Source organism: Merops nubicus, unplaced genomic scaffold (assembly GCF_000691845.1).
Source record: "Merops nubicus isolate BGI_N331 unplaced genomic scaffold, ASM69184v1 scaffold15320, whole genome shotgun sequence".
NCBI lineage: Eukaryota > Metazoa > Chordata > Aves > Coraciiformes > Meropidae > Merops > Merops nubicus.
This window is the reverse complement of record NW_008583693.1, coordinates 1-26,754: the sequence shown is the minus strand read 5'-3', so window position 1 is coordinate 26,754 and position 26,754 is coordinate 1. Positions and strand designations below refer to the sequence as shown.

Sequence of the window (26,754 nt, the reverse complement as noted above, 5' to 3'; positions counted from 1 at the left end):
TGTGATATAAAAATACTCCCCTTGTGTTAGTGGTGAGCTGAATGTAAAGACAGGCTGATGAACCTCCGCAGGCTGGGGTTTGGTGCTGTGTGACAGCCTGACACGGTCACGCTGCTGGGAACTTGCTGCAGAATAACCCAGGAACTAGAATCATAGAATCATTTCTGTTTGAAAAGACCTTTAAGATGATTGAGTCCAACTGTAAACCTGACACTGCCAAGTCCACCGCTAAACCATGTCCCTAAGCACCTCATCTTCACATCTTTAAATATCTCCAGGGATGGTGACTCAACCACTTCCCTGAGCAGCCTCTTTTGATGCTTGACAACCCTTTCAGTGAATAAATTTTTCTTAATATCCAACCTAAATCTTCCATGGTGTACCTTGAGGCCATTTCCTCTTGTCCTGTCACTTGTTACTTGGGAGAAGAGACTGATCCCCACCTTGCTGCAGCCTCCTTCCAGGTACTTGCAGAGAGTGACAAGGTCTCCCCTCAGCCTTCAAACTAGCCCATGAGTTATGACCCCAGCAATGGGAAAGTGAGAAGTCATGTACCTGTGAACCAGCTGCTGTTCTTCCTATGAGGAAAGGCTGCCAAGAGGTAACTTGATAGAGATATCCATCTTTTTCTTAGCCTGCTGCTTTGGTCTGAGCAACCCGACTCAGAACAAGGTTTCTGCTTCATTGCTACTGCTATTAGCATCTTTTCTCACATACCTCCTTCATCTCCCTTGTCACAGCTCCTGGAGGCTGGGATGTATTTCTGGTCCCAATGGCAGATGTACAAAGTTTCACCTTTTATTTTATTTTATTTTTTTTTAATCTTTTTTCTCCTTCCTCCTGGGACAGCTGGTTATCCAGACCCTGGTTATCCAGGGAGTGTGCTGAAGACCTGGGAGATGAGCTCTTAGCTTTGGAGAAAAAGGCTTTTCAGTCATCTGTCTAGAATAGTGGAGGCTCTTTTTGTTTGTGGAAGAAAGGCAAGAGACCTTCTGTAAAGCCCCCTTCTTCCTTTCCTTTTACCAGAATTTTATATTCTTCCTTCAGGTAAACCACACCCTGTTATATTTTAGCAAGCTCTGTATTTTTAAAGCTGTTTTCAATGCTTTACAGCAGTCCAAAAGGAAAAGTGGAAAATATATCATCATGAATACGTGCTAATTTTTGAAATGTTAGTCAAGCATCAGTAACAGAAGAGAATGAATAATAGCTTTATGGGCATTTTCTTTTGTCTTTGCCATACATGATGTAAAATGGAGTACAGAGAATTTCTTTGAAAGAATTCTTTCTGTCTTTTGATGCAGTGAGGGAGTGTAAAGCTTTCTTCAACAAAGTAACATCTCAAAGCCAACTCCGGTTGATGTGTATGTATTTATAAACACTAAGGCTCCAATTACCATAAACCTTATTAAATCACAGCAGCTTATTTGTTGTTCTCCAAATATGGATATGGCCAGATGTCAGTCAAAAAATTGTAAAAAAAAAAATTCCAGCCTAAAACTAACCTATTTTATGACCTAGAATTAGAGCATAGTCAGCAAGAAGTAATTTACCACTGGGATATAATTGCTGTGAAATACAATTTTTTAATCAATGGGATAGATATGGGTAAATTGTATTGCGTGGCAGTGCTACAGTTTCACTGCTTCATGATGAGCTGCTCCATAAATGTGTTTTAAAAAATGTAAATGCCTGTCTGATAAGAAATCCTGAATGTGGCAAGTCTTACTTAAAAGCAAGTCAACACACCAGAGAACAAAAGAAAATTCTGTGTAAGAAAAGAAGCAATATTCTTGTTCTTATGGGATGCTTCCAATTAAGGAAACAAAGCAGCACAGATGATGTCTCTGACTTTGGAGCAGGACGTGTTGTTGTGCCAGGGTCTGTCCTTGTGCAACTGGTCATAAGCTGAGGGCCAAATGTGACAGGGGTGGATGTGAAACCTCTCTGTCTACACCTGGGGGTCTGAGACAGGTGTTCTGCTAGATGCTGTGGGGCTCCAGCATGCTCATTTTCACATGGAGATCTTGATATCCACGTCTTGCAAGAGTTACCTTTTACCTAGTTAGAGGAACACTATTTTAGTGTATGCTGCCTGTTACATACAACACTGGTTGTATGGAAAGAGGGTTTTACTGTGCACACACAAAGAAGAAAATGAATGCTAACTGTGTCTCCAAATTCCATGCTAGTAGAGAGTCAATCTCTGTATTTTAATTAAATAACCAGTACATGGAAGTAGCACTGAAGACATTCTCCTCCTCTCTTGGCAGGCAACCTTGGTTTTATGGCTGGGGCTTTAATCTTCCACGAGGCCAAGCACTATTAGAGAAATGGAACCTTATTCCAGATGGAATAGATATTCTTATAACACATGGACCACCTCTCGGTAAGAAAATACTAGTGCTCTTAGCTCTATATTTCAGTTATACAGTAACCGATGGCTCTCTTAAGACATAGAGTGCAATCCTGGTTTACAAAAGCCAAAAGTAATATCCATACTGATTTCAGCAGCACCAGGACTTCAGCTCAGGTTTATGTTTCATGATTAGCAATGCTCAATGGTAGGGAATTAAAGAATGGCTTAAAAAATAAAGCCTTAACACATAAAGCCTTAATGAGCTCTATAAATAAGCAAGGTCTGGTTTCAGTATGGATCGTATGCATCTGTTCACTCTGCCACTGGTGAAATGAGTATATTTAAAGCATGGAGCCTACTTGAAGAGAAATGCAGGATTGGGATCTTAATTTTTCAGCACTGTCCTTCTTCCTCAGTTGCAGTAGCATGACCCCACCAGTGAGTACCCACTGTACTTCTGCACTTTGTGCATCTTCTGCCTGACAACCACCAACGCTGCTATTGTTTACCTGTTCTTTGGACAGTGTGGGTGAATTGTCTCCCTGCTGTACCATCTGGCAACACTATCAGACCAACAAAGAGACAGCTTTGCATTTGTGTTTTACAAATATTAATACAGGTGATATAAAAGCCAGGAGAGATTTCCCGTGTTCCTAGATAACAGTGGAATTACCTGTGTTACAGAGGTAATACAATCACAAAAACGTTTCCAGATTCAGTAAAGGCTTAAGGCTTTTAACATGTTTTTCAATGTTTTTAACAAACAGCAAGCTGTATTTAGTGCATCTGTGTGTTTAACTCTCACTAATTTAATAAATGGACACAAACATGAAGCACGTACTTAAGTGTTCTGCTGAGTTGTATTGTGGAGGAGTGCTTTGTGTGAAATGAAGGCAATTGGTTTCTTTAAACTTTTTTGTTTAACTTTTTGTTAAACCTTTTTTATTAAACCTTTATAATTTCCTCAAGCTGAAGCCCTCTTGTCTTCCACCCTTTATTCTCTTTCAGAGCTCGGAGGAGAAAGTATCTAAAGGGTTTGTGTTTTGTTGGTTTTTCTTAGAAAGACATGTTTGCATTCCACTGCTCACTAATCCTGAGGGAAAGGACTTCTTAGTGAGCATGGTTTCTCAGAGTAAGGGTGTGTGTTTTGATACTTCACCTAAGTGGAGTCTCATGACATGCCATAGGCTGATTTTAATGTGGACCTGTATTGTAAAAGTGGATGGCAGGAATTACTTGTTTAGACCTTGAGGCACCATCTCCAAATGGTTAGTACTGGGGATAATCCCTGTTAGGATCCAAGGGATGACACTGGGTCTCTGATATGCTTTTATTTATAAGTCATATTTAAAACAGATTCAGAAAAATTTTAAGAACTTCTAAATCCATTTTTAAAAACAGCTGTAAAGAAATCAAACCTTCATCTGATCCAGAGAATATCCCAGTATCTAGTACTTGAAATCCAGTGTTGGAGAGTGGAGAGAGAGGGGTTCACACCACCCAGCTTCAGCCACCTTGCCAATTTAGCCGTGAGGCTCTGGGATCATCAGAGGGAGGAGAGCATCTAGAGAGCACTGCATAGCTGGCACGCAACAGACAGGCTTTAATGATAAATTTATTAGTAAATTTAATAATGAAAAAGTAATTTAATAATTGTAGTAATTCCAAGGAAGAGCTGCCCATCTCCACTCACTGTAACAGGATAATGGAAATTGCCTCCATCTCCATGCCTCAGTATTTGTGCTCTTTTTTTTTAATTCTTAAGCTCCAGCCATCCTCCAAGGATTTTCTTTTTTAAAAGTTCCCATTTCTTTTTCTTTTACTTATTGATGCATTAATAGATGTCTCAGGTACAGAATCCTCTGCCTGAGGGCATCAGCTGTTGGTTTTCCTGACACCTATGGCAACAAATACATTACACTTGAAAAGAAATTAGCACTCTGCCTAACTTAAAGAACCTCCTTATTATGTTGCTCTGTCCACACACATTTTGGGAGACAGGATCCTTCTTGGCCCTCCCAGCCATTTATTTTAAACAGCAGTCTGATTACTGTTGTTCTGATCTTGGATAGCATCACTAGAGCTGTTTCTAATGATCATAAATAGCAATCAGTGCTCTTGCAAATCCCTCATTTTTTCTCCAGCATGGCTGCCTAAATTCTGTCCATCATCCATTTTCTGTCCTGCTTTCTCATCCCCTCACTTCAAAAGAGCTCACATCCTCCTAAACTAATTAATACTACACTCTTGGAGAGATGTAAAATTGCCTGCATGATTTAGATGCAGGAGCACCTTTAAGAGTTAATGGGCTTTGTGTTTGTAAGACAGTTAGGTATTAACAAAAATCTAAGTAATTTTTCTTTTCTGTTTTAGAGTAGTGCTTTGGGATGCAAACAGGGCAGGGATAGACAGGTTCACACAGGATGAGAAAACAAAGGTTAAAACAGCTAATATGGACCATTTCATTAGTAACTGGTTTGCTGTTAATAAAGATATGGCATGTATTTCATAGCTTCTGAAATGTATTTATGATTATGGGATCAGTGCTAATGCTCATTTCTATATTGGCATTTTTTTTAGTACTTTCATGGATAGTATAACTTTTAAAGTCTTTTCCCTGGTTCCTAATGATCTGCATTTATAACTCTTATTTATCTTTAAAAAGTTCACTTGTCTTTTTTTTTTGGTTTGTTTTTATTTAATTTCAGCTTTAAGTCTTCATTTGTAGCTGTCTGCTTGATTGTCTGTGCCAAAGATTTATACTTTCCTGACAGCTGCAGAAACCTGTATCAAGTAACCAAACATTAAAAAACCCCTAAGATGAACTCTAATTGTTAGCTAGGTGTAATCAATTATTCTTAGTTTGTGTAGTCAGGTGTACATAATAAGCTCCAAACATATGGGAAAGCTTCAGAAGGGTGATAATGCATGTAAACAAAAACATGTTCAACATAAATAATGCTTAATTTAATGGAGAAGTTAATTTTATGGATTTTTTGTTTGTGAAGTTTTTGAAGTGGAAATGCTTGTGGTTTTTTGTTCACCACAGACATGTTGACAATTAACTGTTTAAAATCACCTATAGTTATAACATGCTTGCTCTGAAAAAAAGCATGACAGGATTCCAGAGGAATTGCTGGCCTCACTTTATGTTAAATACTTATTATTTCCCACAGTGAATTTTGACCTGTGTTGGATACCAAGAGTGACTGATCAGATCGGTTGCCAGCACTGAGCATTGTTCTGCTCTGTCTGTAATTCAGTGGGGCTTTCTCTTTGTACATCCCCCTGACAGGAGCCAAGCAGCATCTTCAGAGGCATCTGGATGAATTAGGAGCCTATGGCCATTATCAGAACTTCCTCTATTGACACTTGGGATGCCACATTCCCAACTCATTTCTGACAATTGCACTTAGCTCTCTGGATAACTATGATACAAGGGCAATTTTTTTCATTTCCATAAAACCCCACAGTATACTGAGCCCAGTTTTCAGTCGCTGGCATCTGAAGAAGTATTTCTCAATGTGTGAACCTACCCTGAAGTTCTAGCAAATCTGAGAGCTTTTCTGAGAGCTGAAGTGCCACAGTTCTGGTCTTCTAAGCCAGTTGGTTGGCTGCTGTTTAGCCATCCTTGAGTGGATGTCAAAAGGAATGTATGAAAACTAGGTCCAGATTCTGTTCCCCTCTAGCTGTCTACTCTTTTCTCAAAGACACAATATATTTAAGCCATTCCAGCAATCTAAGAGCTGCAAAGCTATGACAGGAGCTCAGGGAAAGTACTAGAACGACTAAAGAAAAACAGAACTGTTACATCTTTTAGATTTCCAGATTTGAGCCTGATGAAAATGGTAGAACACTGGAAAGAAAAAAAACATTGGCTATGGCAAACCCTCTCATGAATGCAACGTCCTTCTTGTACTAGTATTTTGAAGGAAACATGAGACTTCAGTTGGCACTAAGAATCCCCCTGCAGTATGTTCTTAGACACCTCAGCAAGCTGGTGTACGTTTTGTCTATATTCATAAAAAACCCACATTTTTATAAAAACTTCATGCAAATAAATACAGCAGTGAACATCTACTGCAGAAAGGCTGAGTTTCTCTTCCTGTCTGAGGTCCATAGATTCAGACTGGTGGGGCTTGCTCTGTCATGAAGTGCTGAAACCAGTTCTATTTGAGGGTGTTGTTTTTAGGCATGCTGAGAGTTCCTCACCTGAGTTCCACCACTATTAAGATCCAATATGATAACAATATAATTTTATTATTAGCAACACAGGTTTCATTGTATCAGTTAAAAGTGTTCAATTTAAAAAACTGGATCCCAGGACTAGATTTAAATAGCTAAAGACATTGACTTAGATTATCTTTAGAGACTCACTTTGAACATACTGCTCTTTACATGTCACTCTTAAAGGAAAAAGAATGGATAAAGCATTGAGTTTTCCCATTAACAGCAGTGCAAAAGTGCTGTAATTGCAGTGATTTTTTTTTCCTTGAAAAAGAACTGGCAAGAGTTATCACAGTCCATTTTCTTTGGATGAGTGTTTGTGGTTGTCCTCGAGTATTTTTATTTTCTTCCTCTTCTACTCACCAAGGCAAACACTTTTTTTCCATGGCAATTCTCCTATGGGTGCTCATGAAAAGCCACGAGACACGAAATCTCAAAAATGCTGTATAGCAATACAGCTTTTCAGATAACCTGTCTTCTTTTAAAGCTTTCCTTTCTCTTCCAAAGGTTTTCTAGACTGGGTTCCTAAGAAAATGCAACGGGTAGGATGTGTTGAGCTGCTGAACACAGTCCAGAGACGAATACAGCCAAGGCTCCATGTTTTTGGACATATCCATGAAGGTCAGAACACATTTTTTGCTGGATATATTTAGAAACTGTAAATACAGAGGTTGTCTGGTTTAACTAGCATTTTCAAATTTGAATGCATGAACTGAAGCACTTCTGGAATTCAGATTCTTATTTAGCTGCATATAGAGAGATAAATTTGGCTGATACCCAGATTTCAGTGTTTGTACTTCAGCTTCTCTTTCAGTTTCTGCATCTATAGAACAGGGTGATGCCTCCTTCACAGAGAGTATGACTGTGAATTTTAAAATAAGAACATGAGTCCGTAGTTACAGAAAGTGACTAAATATTAGGATTGATGGATTGTATTTTCCTCTGCTGAATCTCTGTGACTTGAGATAATTCATTTAAGTTCCCTATGTCTTGGTTTCTGTGTTAGTAAATGGGCGAGAATGCTTTGAGGGCTGCTTCTAAGGCTTAATCTTCAAGATTGTACAATAAAGGTTGTCTCTCCCCATCAGTGCATATATGATACTGAAATCAGGAGGGATATCACCACTGACTTGTGTGGAAGTTGAAGACGTGTTCATGTATTTATTTGCTTTGGCAGGGGAAACACTGTGTACCCAAACAAAGCAAAACACTTCTCTGGGCCATTTGATTTTTAACTGGAAAAAAATGAGGTCCCTTCACATCAGCCCATTAATGGTGACAAATCTGCTCCACTGGGGTCACTGACAGCAGGAGTTCATCTCCAGGCAAAGGTAGATGCTGTCTGCTGTAGAGAAGTTCAACCTGTTCACATACCATGGCAGCAAGACTTTCAAGCAGTGCCCCCACCTAAAGAAACCACTGGGCTGTGCAGAAGTGTCCCCATTGGAATGTAAGCATGTATTATCAGCTGCTTAGTTCTTGGCAATGCTAACTTACTGGCAGGAAAAAGTGTTCCACAACTGCCAGTTTTCTGCTTCTGGGACTGCTCCAGCCTTTGATGTAGGATCTCTGTGGGTCTCAGCAGTGCAGAAGTGAACAAATGGAAAAACTGGAGTAGCTGGCATTCAGATACTTCTGGTTTTGTGAAGAGCCATTACCCTTCCCAGGAAATCCCCCTCTCACTTGCTGCTGGGTGCTTTCACCATGCCAAGTTAGAAGTGACATTGCTGAGAGGTGTGCTGGTGTAAAATTGATGGATGAGACACTCAGATCATTATTCTACAGCTCAGGGATTAAGTCCATTCTCCTGGTGTGAGAGGGCGAGGGCATAATGGAGAGGGCCTGTAAATGCCTAATTAATGTCCAAAGTGCTCTTAAATCACAGAGTAAGCAAACACCACATAGGCTGTATTTTTCCTAACCCTTTGCTGTTAGAGCAGTCTTTGAGATTCTGTACAAGAGAGCTGATTGTCTTTTGAGAAATCATAAGCTGGGTGGGTTGCAGGGGGGAATACAAGCAAACAGTTAGCAAGCCATGAAGCTTCAGGCAGGTAAACAAAATCACATCTGCTAAGACCAAGCCCAATTTTGGCTCCCAAGGGAAATGAATGGCACCTCCACAGAATGGTAAATCTTGTGAATGAATACAGTTGGCACAGCAGGTATCAGAACACAGAAACATGGTACTCTTCCTGTTAACTATCATAATTTTGAGAAAACAAATGGGGAGCTGTGTAGCCTGTTTTGCAGGGGGATGCTAAATCTCCACAGAGGAGAATTCCCATTGCAGACAGCCTGTGCAAATGAAGCTGCTCTTTGTAGAGAGAATGCATGATTGGAACAGATGAGTTCTTCCCCTGACTGAGCATAGCCACATCTGCAGCAGTCATTTACTGAACATCCAGGAGGAAGAGATGCTTAGAAGAGACGTTTCTTCCTCTTCCCCCTCTGCACTGCTGTCTCTGCCAAAAAATACCTCTATGCACAGGCTTGCTGCTGATGGACCCATGGAAGTGACAAGGAGCGTGGCAGGGACTCTGGTTAAAAGCCTGGTTTGCTCATTTCAGCCAGTAGCTGGCTGAGGTCATGGCCAAGGAAACTGTTGACATTAGGGTAGGAGTGGAAACTGTAGCATTAGGAATCTTCCAGCAAAAAAAAAAAAAGAGCATATTAGGAAGCTTTTTTTTTGTTCTCTCGAAACGTAGCTGAGGAAACAGAAAGTCCCAGCAGCAATGCTGACTGTCCTCCCTGCAGTTTGTGTTTTACACAGACCAATTGTTCCGTGGCAAACAGCAAATGATTTAAAGAAATGTCTGTGACAGGAACCTGACAGAGTTTTCTTCCCTCCTTAGTCCCTAATTACAGTGTGGTTTTTCCATGGGGAGTCCAGGGGGCCCTGCATTATTCAGTGTATTCTAAGGAACAAAAAGAAAGGAATTTGGCTACTGGTTCTTTGTTTGTAAATTATGCAACTATCAATGCCTCTATAAGACATGGAATTGCACTCAGAAGAACTGCAGGATCCTAGGTGCCTAGGATTTGAATAGTTGGAACTCAGTGTATGTAGCAAGGAATATGTTTGCTGTTAACTTCATTAATGGTGATACTGAATCGTACAAATGTTTTCTATCAGGTGATTTCCCCAAAATCACATACTTCTGATTATGAATGCATTTCTTCATATTGATCATAATATTACAAGTTTCCAACATAAAGTTTTTTCTTTTAGTGTGATAAAGCTTATGTTTTTTTCCTAGTCATTCATTGAAAGATTTTAGACAATGTGAGAGTGTGTCAACCTTTCATAACACCAGGACAGTTAAAGATCTTCTTCTCTTTCTAAAACAGCATTTCACTGTATCTCTGCATGCAGGAGAGCTGGAACTTTGACTTTCAGCAGATTTAGCTCTGGGTGACTACTCAGACATGAGATGTAGCTAAAGCTTTTTCACCACTGGTGAGATGCACAGAAGGGGGTTTTCCCCCATGGAAATGTTCTGGTGTCGTAAGGTGTGAATTCACCTTGTCTGTCAGAGAATGCCTTAATAAAGCCATATTTTTCTCTTCCTGGGCAGGCATTTTGGTGTCTTTCCATCAGATTTGGTAGAAATTGGCCAACAAGTTCAAATACATAGGAAGAAAAGATTCCTAGTCAACAAACCCCAGCAAGGTGCACATGCACACGTACTACTTAGCCAGGCAATGCTTTTTATTCAGTGGTTGCCAAAAGATGTACAACACGAGACAGAAAAAAAGGTGGAAAGATGAACAATTGCCTAAATGTGCTGCACTGATGACTGCAAACCTAAATGATCAGGAATACGTTTTTTTTCCAGTGCTGCAATTGCCTAAGCTCCATCTTCTCATCCTTTCCAGTATCTGTCTTTCTAATGAGGCTTGGTGAAGTGGCTGCCAGAGATCACAGCCAGGAGCTAGTGAGGGTCCACTTGCCTTTTCTAACAGAATTTGAAAGATGGCAAAAAATTCTGCTGTAGGACAAAAGATGGTTTTAATTCAGGAGACCTTTATGTTTTGCATGAAGATAATTTTCAAATTCCTTCTGAGTAATAGATGTGGCACTTATCATTGTGTGATAAAGGTGAACAATTAAAAAAAAAATATATAATGATGAATAATGAGAATAACCAGAGTTTTTCTTTCTTTGTAGGTTATGGTGTCATGGCTGATGGAACTACTACCTATGTGAATGCATCTGTGTGCACTGTGAATTACCAGCCACTTAATCCACCTATAGTTATTGACTTGCCTACTCCAAGGAACACATGATTATAACGAGGATTTAAAGTTGTACCAAACACATTAGCAACTTTATATTGCTGGCTGAGAATCCCAATAGGGAACCATTCAACAAAAAAAGCAAAAACCTTCTTCTTTTTTTCCCTGCTAGCTCTTCACAGATAAATTTTGAGTGACAAAAGTGAATGAGGAACAAAGACATTTTGGTGCCAGAAACAGATTAAAGACTTTAACATTTCACCATTAAAATACTTGTGAACACAGAGAAGTGAATGCATTCCACATATATATATACATATACATATATATCTCTCTCAAGTAGGGACTTTTGTATATACCGTACGTTATATTTGACTTATTAAAAGAAAAACATCTTTCAAAGGAGCATTTCTTTAAGAAAGTTTGCAGTTTAAACTGAAGTGTTTAGACTAGGATTTCCTCATTTCACGTTTCCCAGTGAGCTCTTGGTAAAAGAAAAATTATGGTAACGATGTTTTCCCTTAATTAACATGGCAAATATAAAAGATGGTGCACGAATGACCGGTCACAGGAGGGAAAGCTATTACTTCAAGTCCTCCAGGTCTAAGTCTTTGCATCTATTCAAAACCAATGCAACAGAGGCCCTAATTCACTGTACTGAAATGAAGTTTTACTACATCTGGCGTTACAGATGGTAAGGGAAATGGTGCATATTGCTGGCATGCTGTAAACAGCTCAACGTTCAAGAAGGAAGACTGTGTGAAGTGCAGTATAAACTCAGGAATTTGTAACCTGGCCTCGCCTGGGAAAAAAAAACCAGGATGACATTTCCCTTAAAAAAACCCAACCCAAACAACAAAACAACCCCAGTTTTCATATGGTAAGGCGATATGTGATTGTATGTAAAAAGTAAAAAAAACCCCACCCAATGTTCAGTAGTGGTATTTTTAAATAAAACCCACTGGGACTATTTGTTCAAAATCTGTTAATGGGACATTCAGGCAATGATGAGATTACTGGTTTGAATTTGGCCCCAGCCAGAAGTGATTAGACATCATTGCAATCATTTCATCCTTGGGGAACGTTAGGGATGGCAAAGGGAAGGGGTCATCCCAAGGTGGAGTTTGAGCATTCACTTTTGGGTAGCTGTGTGATAGTGTAAGTGGGATGAGTGATGAGTACACAGCAGTGGCTATGGAGCAGGGTCACCTCGCAGGATCTGTCATTGCTGTTTGCCCGTTCATGGACACTGCTGAGGGGCCCAAGACAAAATCATCAACTGAGCTGAAAGCCATTTGTCTTGTTGCATGTGACAGCAGGGAAGGTGAGGGATGTATCAGGAGCTGGTTGGGATGGCCAGCTGCCCTGGTACTGCCCGTGTGGCTTTCCTGCAGGTCAGCAGAGGTGTTGCAGCTGCTGGGATTTCAGTCCCATTCTAAGCAGAAGCTTGAGAATTGATTACAATCCCCCCACCCCCCACCCCAATTATTTCACATGTGCCCTGCAAGAAATAGCTTTCTGCCTTGAACTAAAAAAAACATTCCTGTGCTCAAAGAGGAGCCTTTTTGCCTTGATGGAGATAATTTAACTGCTGTATTCTGAATGTGGACATCCCAGATTTGGGGCTGGGGGCATCTAGATATTGATCTTGTTCACGCACATTGGGTAGATCATCACACTAGCAATACAGGGTTGTCTGCAGGTCTGTGCATAGCTGCACACATGTTTTGGATAACTCTGTATGTTACTTTTTGCCTGATACATGGATGTAAATGTGAGCTTCACGTAGCAGCTGCATGTACATTATATGCATACACAATCTAAAATGCCTGTGTTGCAAAGCCAGATTATGTTGGGCTCAGCTCTAAGCAAGGTGGGCAGAAATGTTGCATTTCACTGGCCTCCCCTGGGCAGCAGCTCTTTCAACTGCTGCTGGGAGCAGTGAGATTCAAGACCAGCAACTTACTCATGCTGTGGACCCACCAGGAACCACCAGAAAACACAAGTCACAGGTCTGTCATTTCCTGTAAGCTGTTGGGTGACTTGGAATCAACTTACATGCTGCTTTTTCCTGAAACGAAGCCCAAAACAATTGTTGACTCCTGCAACTGTTTTTTGGGTGAATAGTTCATGAGCACATCAGCGGCCTGCCATGAATTCAGAGGGGGCTGCTTTTGTCAAAAGTGTTGGTGTAGAAATTGCAGGATCAGCTCCTAAATCAGCAAGGGATGAAATTCATAGTTGAAAATGAGCTCCCGTCATCATTGGGAAGATGAGCAATCGTGTGTAGTCAGAATAAAAGTGTCTTACCTAGTCACAATTCAAGAGATTTGCAACAAACGTGGCAGGAAATTGGCTGTATGTTAAAAGTCTGAAATGTTTACATTTGCTCATGGCACTTAAGAGACTAAAAGTGGGGGGGAGAGGTCCTTTTATTAGCCTCAACAAAATTTCTATGTCGACCGTAAACTATTATCTTAAAAATGATTTTTTCCTGAGGTATCTTCAAAATACTGTGTATTTTTATGTGGAAAAGATACGAAAGCAGCTGTTACTTCAGAATATCATTTAAAGTACTTGAGGTATGAAAGCTTAAAGATTATTTAATCATTTTGGCATAACTTGATTGTTGTTGTAATTTTTGGTCAAGCATGTTAGACAAATAAAGTCTTAAAAAAACCAACCAACCAAACAGGCCTCTTTGCATCCACCTCGTGCACTCAGCTCCATGTGGGGAAGGCTGCCTGTGCTCTCCAGCTGTAGGAGACAGCCTGTAGGACAGGAAAGTTGTGGACAGGCTGGGGGGTCAGCTGGCAGAGGGGCTGAAGGTGCCCTGCTCCATCTGCCAGCTTCAAAGCACCACGTGTCCTGCAGAACGTAGTGAGTTGGAAGTTTGGGGTTGCAGAGAGAGGGGAGAGCAGCACTCACTGCTGATAACTGATATATTTGGGGGCAAGGGGATGGCAATATGCCAGATGTGCCCATGGATCAGGGAGAAGCTAAGGCAAGGGAATGCTGCAGCGGAGCTGTGAAGCAGTTGGGGAGCTGGGATGTCATCCTTTGGGAACGGGTGGCAGTAGGAGGAAGGGTGGTTTGTGCTCTTGAGTTGACTGTAAGGACACAAACTTCAGAGGGAGGTCAAGGCAAGGTGAGTAAAGCCCAGGCTTCTTGCCTCAAGTCTGATCTGCCTCAGATCAGGCAGGCCACGAAAAGGAAGGTTTCCAGAAACGCAGATTTGCTATTTTTTTTTCAGCTCCATTTAAGTTCAGGGATGCTCTCTGAAGATATTTCCCACCCCATCTCCCCACTGCTGACCTTCACTGATACCTACCCGGGTAGCATTGCTCCTGAAGGTGTGCTGATGTGTATCACTAATATCTGCATCCCCATCACCCCGCAGATTCGTTACTGAGATTCATTTCAGTTGGGTTCAATGCCAAGTAGGGGAGGTATCATTGCATGTCAATGGGATAAAGAAGGCAAGATTATTTTTACCTTCCTCAGTCACACAGGGCTGAGGATGTGAGATGTTCCTTGGCTACAAGGAATGAGCAAGCTGGGCCTTGGCTTGGGCCCTTTTCCCAGGCAGCCCCCACCCACTTCAGCTGCATCCCAGCCTGGGGAACTGGGTTTAGGTGTTCAGATGATGCTATTTGATAGCCCCTGAAGCCAGAGACTCCAAAACTACCATCATCTTCAAGGAGGCTGCTGCAGGGAGCGAGGCTGGTGGCAGCTGCACACCAAGGTGGCTGCAGGGAGGAGAGGTGGAAACTCCTGTCTCTGGGTGGAGCACGGGGACAGAGCAGGTGGGAAGGTGCTCTGGCCCCACTGCAGGAGGGAGCCATACGGAGTAAGAAGTACTTTGTCTTCTCCAGTTGCTGATTGCTGCAAATGGCTAATGTAAATTCTACAGAGGAAGGAGGAACAAGACGTTCCATAGAAGGCCATTTTTTGACTAATCTGCCCGTGGGGATCTTTACCCCCTTCCATTTATTCTTGTTTATATGAGAATTTCTCTCTTAAAACCCCATATTATTTCTCACTGCTAATGTAGCTCACATATAGCGAATATAACTGCAAATGTTCTTTTCTTTCAGGTACATGCCCGTCCCTTTCTTGCAAGTCTCTCTGCATCTGTGATTTTTAGTGGTATTACGGAGCAGTGAGCTCCCTGAGTGATGATGCACAGTGCATTAGAACAACAGTGTTTCGCTTAGCCTTGTGCGTGTACTGCTCTTCAGGTTTATTGACTGTCCCTTTGTTCTCTTTTTATGTGGAAAGTGTAAATAGCAGTACTTATATGTACCTTCTTTGTGTCATTCATTATTCTGTATATGGCCATTATGTTGCTTTTTACTCACTTTGTCTAGAAATTAAAACAATTTCAGTTCTAGCTAGACTCTATTTCTAACCCTCTTACTTTCCCATCTTGGAAATGCTCCCCTCTCTTTTTGATGTGTCTTTTGGGGAGCTGGTGAGATGCAGTGATGCCAGACAAGGACCTCTTCCTTCCTAACCGAGCATTTGGATACAGTTCCCTGCTACTTTTTCTCCTGATCTTTATCCAGTTCTATTCTTCATTTGTTTAGTATTTTGGGGGCAGTATTTATCTATGTTTCCAGCCCCCAGTGGAGGACCGTGGTGAACTGCCCATGAACCTAGCTGGGTTTTTCTACTTGAGATGTGACCACTGATCTGAACTTACCTGGTTTTCACAACCATCATCCCCTTTGTCGTGGGGGACCCTACTCAGGCTGTGTCCAGGGGGGATCCTTCTCCCCTGCTCTGCCCATTCCCTTGGCTTGGGTGATACCCTTGGCAAGCCTCATCAGCCCAAGCTGGGCTTTGCTGTGGGAGGCACCTTGTCTGCCATGTGTGGTGAGCAGCTCCAGGGCTGGGGATGTTGCTGGGTGTGATGTTTGCACAGACCTCATCCTGCTTTGGGGGTTTTTTTTTCTTAGCTAGTGCCTAACCCACAGCCTTTCTTTGCCTCTCACAAATAGCTCTTTCACAAAAGTCTTTATCAAAACCTTTGCAAGTCTCCACACCAATTATATCAGGGATATCTTTTCTCGCCAAGACTTTGATGTACCAAAAGCTTTCAAGTAGATTAAAGGAACGGGCTTTTCCTATCCACAGACCAATGGGCTTTGTTTTCCCCCTTCCCCAGTGAAGTGTACCCCCCTGTCCCCCCAGAGCACAATGGGCTAAAACTGAGCAGAGTAACTAACCTCACTACCTGCCACTAGGCCAGTGCACAACATGCCCTTGCACCATTTATTCTGATTGAGTGCAAGCCAATCCCATAGTGGACAGATGGCTTCCCACCACTGGAGAAGAGGCCATTCACTCCCTCAGCAATTTTTGTCCACGGGGCACTGCTGCACAGGGAGGTTGTGCTGCCAGCTCCCAGTGAGCCTCAGAGAGAGGGGGACAGCCACAGGAGACAACGACCCATACAGGTTTGCCATTCCACTTACTCTCATCACATTTCCCTTGTAACGTTTTCTGCTTTCTGGATGGGATGAGCAACTTGGGGGGGGGTCAGATGGGAAAATGCTGGATGCTGTAAACATGTTGCAGTGGCTTATGGTAGCACTAAGCTTCTAAATTAGGGTAAGGAAAATGCTCTGCCCTACCAGCTCAGCTACTCAATAGCCAGCAAAGGCTGGGGAGAGTTGAAAGTGATGTTGAAGCACCCTCCCAACACCCCAGCCTCAGCTGCCCCCTCCCCACTGCAGTTAGAGCCTGCTCCCTGTCAAGTGCAAATTGGGAATGTTAGGGGCTATCAGAGTTGATGGCACCTTTCCTCAGGGGCCACCAGAATGGTGGGAAGGGGTCACTAAGGGTCCTGGGATGCCTTCCCCCATAAAATACCCCTTGTTCATGGGGGAATGGCTGGGGATGCCACAGGCAGGACCCCCATGGGGTAGGTGTGTGGGACCAGAGTGAGGTGGGTGATTCCATCCACACCTCCACGTGGTGCAGAGCCAGGGGGGCCCAGCACTCTGTGCTGTGGGTTTCAAAGAGAGGCTTGCCCCTCTCCTTGCAGGTTTGCATTGCACACGGGTGGTGCTGCCCCTCCCCTGAGGCACAAGGGATGTGCAGCAGTGACACTGGGCTCTGCTGTGCTGACAGAGGTCTTCGTGCACACAGCAACACTCTCATCTGTGCTGCTCTGTGGTTCTCATCTGTGCTGCTCTGTGGCACCCAGCCCTGGCAGGCTGCTGCTGCTGTTGCTGCTGCTGCTGCTGCAATAGGAAATTTAATAGGCCCCTGAAAACTTTACCTCCCAACGTAACAGCCCAGGCCAAATTTTCTAGAAATAATGAAGTTATGCAGGATAAAGCAATTGAAGTGGAGTGGGCAATTAAACCCGTATTTATATTTCTTCTACTGTTTTATAAGGCTGTTGCATGGCACAGCCATTCTGATTGCATCCGTTACCTGATACTTGAAAATGAGTGGAGAGCTCCTTCACAGAGACATGTGTTGGCTGCCAATTACCATTCTTTGGTCACAAGCTCCTCTGCTTCCCGTGGTCAGTCCTATCTGTCCCCTCCACTTCATGGCACTTGCAGTGGGGCTCCCTGAACAGCCTCTCGCCGTGGGCACCCCTCCCCTGCATACCTCTATGATCTCCCCAGGGGTGATGCACAAGCCTTACCCCATCCTGGCCTTTGCTTTTGAGCCCTCAGCTCCTTCCACCTTTCCTGTCAGCATTAGCTCCAAGGACCTGCAACAAGAGAAGGACAGTGTAAGACAAGAGGAAGCTTGAGGGGAGCCTGGGGACATCTCTCAGCACCACCCTGAGTCTCTCCAGCTGATGGGGTGGTTTTGCTCTGCAGGGAGGGAAGAGCCCTGCTCCGTTGGGGACAATCCAACATCAGCCAGAGCAAAGGTGGCTCTTTGCCAGGGCAGCCAAGGTGAAGTATGGCAGAGCAGGTCCCCCAGCCTCCCAGCATCAAGGTCCCATCTGTTTGTGAAAGAGTGCAAACATCTGGTACCTCAATAATCTCATGGCCTGTCTGCAGCACTCTGACCAGAATTTTCACTGCTTATTCACACGCCAGGTGATGCAGCACACAGGAAAGGAAAAGCCACTGTGAAGCCACCAAGGAGTCAAGAGAAGCAACTGCTTTGAACCTGCTGTCCCATCCTTTCAGCCCCTGCCCTCAGGGTACCCATCACTGGGGAGCAACACTTCAGCCACACACCTTCAAAAGCACCTTCTTTCCCTGCCTGCTACGCCTGTGACACAGTGTGTACACAATTATGTTTATTGCTTGTTCTGAAAGAAATAATAGCTATGAAGTGTTACTCATCCGGTTCATTTCTGTGGGTGCCCATAACAGTAATTAATCATATGTATTAATGTGTGGTCAAGTGACTTGTCAAAACTGGAGCTCTCGAGCTGTAAACAGAGCTCATGCAATTAGCAGTCCCTGCTCTGAGAATGCTTGGGTTGATTCATTGTTCCTTCCCACACCTAAGAAAGTCAAGGCTGTAATAAATCATGAAAATATAGACAAGGCACTCAGCAAACTATGATGAAGACACTTCATCAGCTGCCTTTAGCTCTGCAGCAGCGTGTCGCCTGGAGTGGCTGCTGGCTGAGCACTAGTTGCATTGGGCAGCTGTGAGCAAGCACTCACTCATGCTGTGCTAAACTTGGAAACACTGTGCTCTTTTCTCAGTAAAAGGAGAGGATTTCATAGTATCATAGAATCCTTTAGGCTGGAAGGGACCTTCAAGATCATCAAGTCCAACCATTGAGCCATTAGGGCTCTAAAGTCCTCTGCCAAAACAGATCAGAATCTGTCAGGGTTGGAAGGGACCACAAGGATCCCCCAGTTCCAACCCCTCTGCCATGAGCAGGGACACCTCCCACTAGATCAGGCTGCCCAGAGCCTCCGCCAGCCTGGCCTTAAAGACCCCCAGGGATTTTGTCATTGCTTTTAATTCACCTGCTGCTGAGCACTTGTCATCCCTTACAATAAAAGCATAGGAACATTTTGTGTACAGATTTTAATCTAAGGTGTGTGGCCTTCTCTCCTGAGTCCCCAGGGCTGAGTAGTCCAGAGGGGAAAGGGTGCAGTTGACTTTACTGGTCAGGAAAGGGTCCTTCCACCCCACTGCGAGCTCAGGATGCTGCTGACAAGACACACAGCCCTCCTGCATCCTGGGAGTGCTTTGTTAAAGCTGCCTCTTTTAAGTTGAAAAAGAAAAAAAAAAAAAAAAAGAAATGAATCAACATTTGCTAAAGGAATAAAAGAAAAAAGGACAACAGCAGCAGAAGAGGAACGGTTCCTCCAGACTTTGAAGCTGGTGTTATCTATTAGAAACAACAAAAGGAACTCAAAGCTGGGAGATGGAAAGCAACAAAATGTATGAAAGCAAATAACTTGAATGGGGTTCTTAGAAGCGACGGTGACGTTTTGTGCTCCCTGTTGGCTCCATTTCTGTTTCTGAGCAAAAAATGGGAGTGCCCTTTAAAGACCAGTGTTGACTCAGTACTCTCCACACGAGTGTTATTAAGAGCAGTTGTGTTCAACAGTTGTGGTGTTGGTGTCAGGAACCCACAGTCCACGTGGGCTGAAATAAGAAGGTGATAGGTGATCTGTTTGGTTTTTTGTTTGTTTGTTTGTTTGTTTTGGTTGTTTTTTTAAATGAAAAGAGACTGATTTTATTCTTTAATGACACCTTATAGATGGAAAAGGCAATTACTTCTCTCAGCAACCTCGATAGCTTCATGGTGGCTTTTTCTTTCCTGTGTGATGAAAAGAGACTGATTTTATTCTTTAAAGACACCTTATAGAGGGAAAAGGCAATTACTTCTCTCAGCTCCCTCGATAGCTTCACGGTGGCTTTTTCCTTCCTGCATACACAGCTACAGAGGACTGCAACGTTGTTCTCACAAGAGAGGGGGTGCTGATACCAGTGGGTGTGCAAAGGTGAGCTGCTTCTGTGCAAGACTATCAGAAGCCCAAGGTCCATGAATTTGGAAACCAGCTTGCTCTGCGAGGAGCAAAATGATCCCAGTCTGGTTTTTGAGTCAGTCAGCTTGGAGCATCTGTGGTGGTACCCAGCCCAAAGTCCCACCGTTCCTCTGTCTGAGTGCTGAGTATCCCCAGTGTGGAGAGCTCACTACCCCTCTGGCTTTCAGTGTTGGCGTTTGACCATCCTCATGGTGTGGAATGCTCTTCCTTGTAGAAGGAAAAGCTCGTGTCCCACCTTCCCAAGGGAAGCCACCCATCCTGTTCCCCATCCCCAGTGCCCCCCAGCCCATGTGGCTATGCACTGGCAGCCTGTGTGGTGGCTTGCTCAGAGCTGGCACATGGCCTCCAGGAAGCTGGCATGTCTACGTGGCTGCCCCACCCACCCCAAAACTTTATGAGTTTATACATGAGGAGCTACACAGAGTGAAGCCCATGGAGCCTGATGTTTTTCTTTCTTCTGCTCTGACGACTTCAGTGTAACAACTTGTTTTGCTTTGTTTTGAGAGAGCAGAAAGAAACCCTGTTCTGAAGAGATGTGTGTTGGAGAACATCTTAGTCCTGTTGAAATCAGCAGATGTCTGAGCACTGACCTCATCAAAATGAGCATCTAAAGAAGTCTGAGTCAAAAGCTTCCTCGTATGACCACACCTTAAGGCTTATGCAATATTTTGGGATGTTTTCAAGAGTAGCCATGTTCACCTCTTCACTGTGCCCTTTCCTAGCTGAGCTGGAGTAGTCAAGAGAGACACCCGCTGTGCTGGACCTTTGCTTTGCCTGGCCATGTGAGAGCAGCCTCTTTTCTGGGAAAACACTCTGATCATGTTTGAATGCCAGATTGTACTCCTTATGTCTGAATTTACAACCCGCTTGCACTTTACTTTTGTGACTGTTTTCCAAGGGGCATTTTAGCTTTTCAAGGGGATAATCTTCAAAGTGGAACAACTCCTCAGCAGGGCACAGGTATGTGGCCTGAAGTTTTGTCCACATCAGTCAGATGCTCAGCACGCTGGGCTATGTAGTCACCTGCAAACTGTGGCAGTTTGGTTCAGGTTTAGCTGGGATATGAAATGCAGGAAGCTGAGCTATAGCAAGCAAAAAGGTTTTTTCCTTGGGGAAAGATTTTGCTTTAGAAGTTTTTCAATGGGTGATTGCCTTTGCTAAGTTGTCTTCATCTAATCAGTTGTTCTACCACCCAGTGACAACCCTCACCCCAGGAAGGAAATCAGCAAGGGAATCCAGGACCCATGGGTTGAAATGTAAACAAATTTAATAAAATAATAGTTCAAAGACCTAGTATGAACAGTAATATAAAGTTATACTCAAGAGCTGCGTGCTCCCAGCAGTGAATGCCAGATACCAAGCACTGTAAGCACCACAGCTCCATGGTCACAATGAACAGGAGGGTAGGAGCAGGATGATGGGCGAGACCCTCCAGGGATCGTGGCCACTGAGAAGAGCCCATCCCCAGTAAACTTCCTAATTTACAGTGAGCATGATGTTTATGGCATGGCATGCTTCTGTTGGCCAGCCTGGATCAGCTCTCCTGGCTTTCACTCCTCTGAGCTTTAGCTCCTGGCTAACTCGAAGCTGCCCAAGTCCTTGGTCACTATGGAGACCCACACACCATGGCTGGCCAGGAATGAAAACCAAGTGTCACCCAACTTTGTTCTCACTGGTGCAGTCTTCTCAAAAATGCAGATTTCCCAAATATAAAACATATTCTATGCTTCTATCCCCACAAAACCAGAACCTAAGCAGATACGGTGCACAGCCTTTAGCATTTCCACAAGACAAGTCTAAGAAATTTGGTATGTTGGGACAGTGAAACGCAGAGAACATCCCCTCATTTGGTACCAGGAAGCAGCAGAAAAAAAGACAAAAGCAGGGAGACAGATCAACTCCTGTTGGGTGAAGAGGAGGAGGAAGGAATATTCTCTGAGGGACAGGTGAACACCAGAGTGATGAACTGACACAGAGTCACAGCACAAAGGACAACACTTCATGAAATCAGAAGACACTGTTGCACTGATTTATGATGCAGCCTTGTAAACATTGCACTCCAAAAGGGCCTGAGGAAGAGGGATGTCTGAGGTACCCTCTTGGAATTAAATGAAGGAAATCAGAACACACATGGACCCAGTGGTGAAATGCTGATTATCTAGCAGATATAATTTACAGAATTAGGGGGTTTAGAACACCAGAAGAACTGCACAGCTTAGTAGACCTCCTCTTCTGCAGAAGACCAGGGTGGCTGGAGCCTCAAGGAGGGGTTTCAATTAACAGAAGTGTGTTAAAAGAAGGGATCACCAAACATTCAGACTACAAAATCTTTGTGTTGGCAACATATTAGAGAGAGAAAGGCTGTGTTGTGCAGGAGTTCATAAATTGGTTATATATCAAGATTAAAAGCCTGGGTAATGAATGCAAGGAATAGAAATTGTTTGTTTAGGAACATGCATTTGAACTAGCTGATATTAATGAAACCTAATAGGATGACACATGACAGGAATGTTAAACTGTTGATAATCTCTTTAAAAAACAGTTCATCAGAAGGGAAATAAAACTGGCTCAGAGTATAAAATGGTGATGCTGGCAACCATGAAGTTAGTCAGCTGGAATATTTATTCATCCACTAGACCTATGAAGTAAAGTTTGTGGTGTCTTTCCAGGTGATACACACTTGATACCATTAAATACAATGGAGCTTTATTAGTCATCTCTGTAGAAGACGACTACTCCTTAGACACATGTCAATAATCTTTGCAACATATCCCACACTCACCTTCATGAGGCAGCTTGTTCTGAATGGAATGAAGAGATTTCAGTCTGTCAGAATTTCTAAAACCCCTGGATGACCATATTCTGACAAAAAAAGGCTACTTCCAGCAGCAACAATGTCTGCATCACATCTCGTCTTGATGGACAGAGAGAACTGGCTCACAGACTGAGGACACTGAAGCAGCTTGAGGTATCAGTCCACTGTGTGAACATAAAATAATGAGGTAGGACAAGTCAGATAAACTCTTTGTGTCTTTCAAAAGGGCAATTTCACAAAGATAAATACTAACATATCAGTTAGAAGAAAAAGCATTTAAGCAGGAAAATATATGCTTGGTATTTGTACTGTTTAATCTGTTTTGCCAAAGAACAGGGCAAATAAAAATTATTATTTTTTAAAAAAACACATCCTGTTTTTGAGGGTAAGCAGACTGGGAAAAAAATTTTGTCAAGCTGATGAAGGGAGAAATTTGTATTAAAAAGTACAGAGGAAAGCAGACATACAGAGTGTCAAGGGCTTGAAAGAGAAATAAGAATACAAAAGCAAATGGGAATGGGATATTCATCAACAGTATTATTAAAAAGGTGGAATTTTAGAATATTGTTGCTCTGTGCAGACAAAATGGCCAGGTGGTAGTGGGACATTGTGCACTGCTGGTGACCAAGTACTTTTAAGCCCAGCAGTTCTTAAACAGCCTGTTAAAGAGCAATTACAAAATTTTTTTGAATCGGAACTGCGTACCTGAGACGTTAGCTGAGGAGCTGTTAAAATGCTAATAATCAATTTTCAGGCACATTAGGACACGAGAGAATTCTCAGCAGTCCAGAGAAAGCTGAAATTGTGCCAGTATCTTACAAAGTGAAAGAGGATGGCCAAAGTGAGAGAGCGTTAGCTGACTTTGATCCACGGAAAAGGAGCAGCGATGGGATTGATTGTGCAAGGCTTGAGTAATAAAGAATTAAAAGGGGCTAATAAAATTAAATGCTAATCAAGGTGGGTTTAAGTAAAATGGGTCTTCTCAAACTAATTTGATATCTTTTTATGAGATTACAAGTTTGGGTGACAAATGAAATAGTGTTAAGGTAATAGACTTCTGTAAGGCACATGACTTGGCACCATTGCCTCGTATTTTGAGGAGGAAATGGGAATGATATAATTCTGACATGGCACACGTTAAATGAATTAAAAACCACCTAACCAATGCAATTAAATGAGGAATCATCTTTAAGAGGCTATATGTTTTGTAGGGTCCTCCAGAGAGCAGTTCCTGTCCCGACATGATTTAACTTCTAGATCTTGACCTGGAAACCTGCCTCCCTCAAAAAAAGATGTTACCGAAACTTTTTATGGATGAACCAAGAGTTGGACTGTAGGAAATACTCAATAAGATGGCTCACAGGTACACTCTGATCTAGAGAGGGTTTTTTGGGGAAATGAGGTACAGCAAATAGGTCTACATTGAAATGTATGACCATTGAATGGCCATGTATGAAGTCATAGCCCTACACAGGGGCATGGGCCAGAGTGAATTTGCCTCGGGGAAAAGAAGTCTAAAAAAGAGGATTTGGGTCTGGCTGTCAGAGAGCACCTGGTGTACCCAGCTGATGCCATGGCCAGCAGAGCAAACGCAGCAGTTGGATGGACAAAGCCAGCAGAAGGAGGTTACGTGTCCTCTGCATTTGGCATCCCTGCAGCTGAGATTTCAAAGCATCCCAGTTTGGGCACCTCTGACTCCAGCATAGTTTTGAGAAGTTGGAACCGACACCAGGAGGACCTGTGGAAATAAGAAAAAGACTGGAAAAATTTGTCTTAGGGGGTGAAAAACTGGGGAGCTCTCTGTCTTTCTGAACAAAGAAGAAGTTCAGGATGATTTCACTGTGTCTTTTATCTAACTGCAGATGGTACATGCTGGAAGCTGCAGCGAGGCAAAGTCGCATCTGAAATAACGTCGTCTTAAAACTACAGATATATGTATTAATGTGTATTTATGTGGTGTTTTCTTTACAAATAATTAGCCTTTGAATGATTGTGCTGATTCTTTGTAACTAGCAATTTTAAAATCAAGTTTTAAATTTTTTTTCTGTATATTAAAAAAAATTAATTATGGGAGTCTCGTTGATTAAAAACAAACAAACATCTATGTGAACCCTTTCAGCCTAACTTACTGTGCTCTGGATCAGACCCTGCCTTAATTATGGGGGATTCTACAAAACGACCTGTTGCCAGGGTGCTTCCACCCCGGTCACCTCTGCAAACCACTGGAAGTAAGAGAAATGCTCCTTTACCCAGACATGTCATTTCACACCCGGGCAGGCAATTAAAATGCAAATTAAAAATGTTAATTAGAACTGTTTCAACATCTAATGCACAAGATGGGGATTCTGTGTAGTGTACAGAGAAAGATGTGTTGTTCCTCAGGCAAAACCCTCCCACCACTCTTGCCCTGGAGGTGTGATCCTGATGCTAAACACTGGGATAAATCCACTGAAACCAGGTGAGCCACAGGACATTGTTGATTTAACAAGATCAGAATAAAGCCCTGTAAAAGTACTTGCACTGAAGGAAGGTGCAAAAGTGCATCTACCCCACAATGAAACATCTGTGTTATATTATCCATACTGCTCCCCCTCTCCTTTTTAAAAAAACTCAGTCAATCTATGAGTAGTGGTAAAGACAGACACTAGGTAAGGGAAGGCTCAGACACACTGGACAGCAGCCTGAGGATAACCCTGTTCAGAGAAGATTCAGGAGGGAAGGAGGAGGCTGTGCAACAGTGCCCAGCCCTGCAGCTCTGCCTTCACGGGACCAGAACTGGGCTTTTTTAACAGCAGCTCTGTAAACCTGTGCCAGCAGGTCTCCTTTTCATGTTAAATAAGCAGTTGCACCACTGAGGCTCATCCCAGTACACCCTGAGGTTTAAGACAGGTTTCTTCCCTTTCCTGCTTAAAATCTACCTACATCAAAGATGAAATCTAGGTGCTCCCAGAGCATCTGTGATGAGGTTGTTTTTACAGCTATTTGAACAGCATGTTATACCTGCTTATTTGAAGATGATGATATTTGTATTGGTGCTGAGAATCCGTGCCAAGAATAATTTTGGGGTGTTGTGAAGATACCATATTTGCATATTTTAAGTATTGATATAATACAAAATTCTTTTTATGACTCTTTTCACAGTATAATAATGCTCTTTCCGTTGCATGACAGCCTGTAGCAGAGAAAAATTCAAAAACAGAAGAAAATTACTTTTTAGAAAAGTGATTTTTTTTTTTTAATCTGATTTTAATTTTCCCATGTTTGGAGCATCCCTTACTACTCACGACCTGATGCATACCATCTAGATAAAAACAGTAATTGCACAGAGATACGGGCACTTTTGCACTGTAATGCTTTAATCAAATGCTGGTATTCTGAAGAAGCTTGATTTATTTTTTTTTTCTAAAGCAGACTCTATTTCTAGCCTTGCAGGCTTTATGCCAGTTACCAGTGTAGAAGATTGCCCATATGAATCTCTTCCTTTCTCTTCTGTTCTCTTGTGTCCCTTTGCCTAGCTCCAGCTCTCTCTCTGCCCTTCCCCACTTCTTCATCCTTTGAGGACACACAGAGGATTTCTCCACGCCAAGCCCTAGGACAAAACAGCTAAAACAGAGTCTACAGACCTCTTCCTTCCTCTTATTCTCACCTTTCATTTGCCTTGCTTTCATCTCTCCCATGCTTCTAGCAAACAGCGTTGTGCCTTTGTGCCCTGCTCTGAAAGGGCTCTTCTGGAGCTACACCCTCCCCCAGAGCAGCCCCTGCTCCTTGGCATAGCAGCAGTTAGCCTCGGGGCAGGGGATCTGGAGACACCAAATAGCTCAGATGGGCTTGAGAAGGTGCTAACGAGCAGCACATGGTACTGGTGGGCATCACATTGGCAGGGACTTCAAAATGAGAAGAGCCTGGAAGGAAAGAGGAGGGAGAAAGCAAACCTGGGAATGGACACTGGCCTTTCTTCTGTAATCTACTTCTACATGAAATTTATTCTCTGTGTGATAAGGGATATTTATATTGGGTTTTGGTTGCCTGGAAGCCCTGTGATGCTTGACTGGTGTGAGCTTGCTTGCAGTACAGGTTCATAATGGCTGATGCTACCTGGGCTCTCTGGGCAGGCTGTG

At 42.9% G+C, this 26,754-nt stretch overlaps 1 protein-coding gene across 1 annotated transcript in view; it reads left to right on the top strand.

The window, feature by feature from the left end:
- Positions 1 to 11,728, top strand: part of MPPED1 (metallophosphoesterase domain containing 1) — a 47,310-nt gene extending 35,582 nt beyond the window's left edge. The window contains exons 4-6 of the mRNA XM_008941902.1: positions 2,274 to 2,389; positions 7,094 to 7,207; positions 10,755 to 11,728. Of these exons, the coding sequence (XP_008940150.1) occupies positions 2,274 to 2,389; positions 7,094 to 7,207; positions 10,755 to 10,873 (349 nt within the window). The 3' untranslated portion in view covers positions 10,874 to 11,728. The remainder of the gene's footprint in view (positions 1 to 2,273; positions 2,390 to 7,093; positions 7,208 to 10,754) is intronic.
- Positions 11,729 to 26,754: the final 15,026 nt, after the last annotated feature.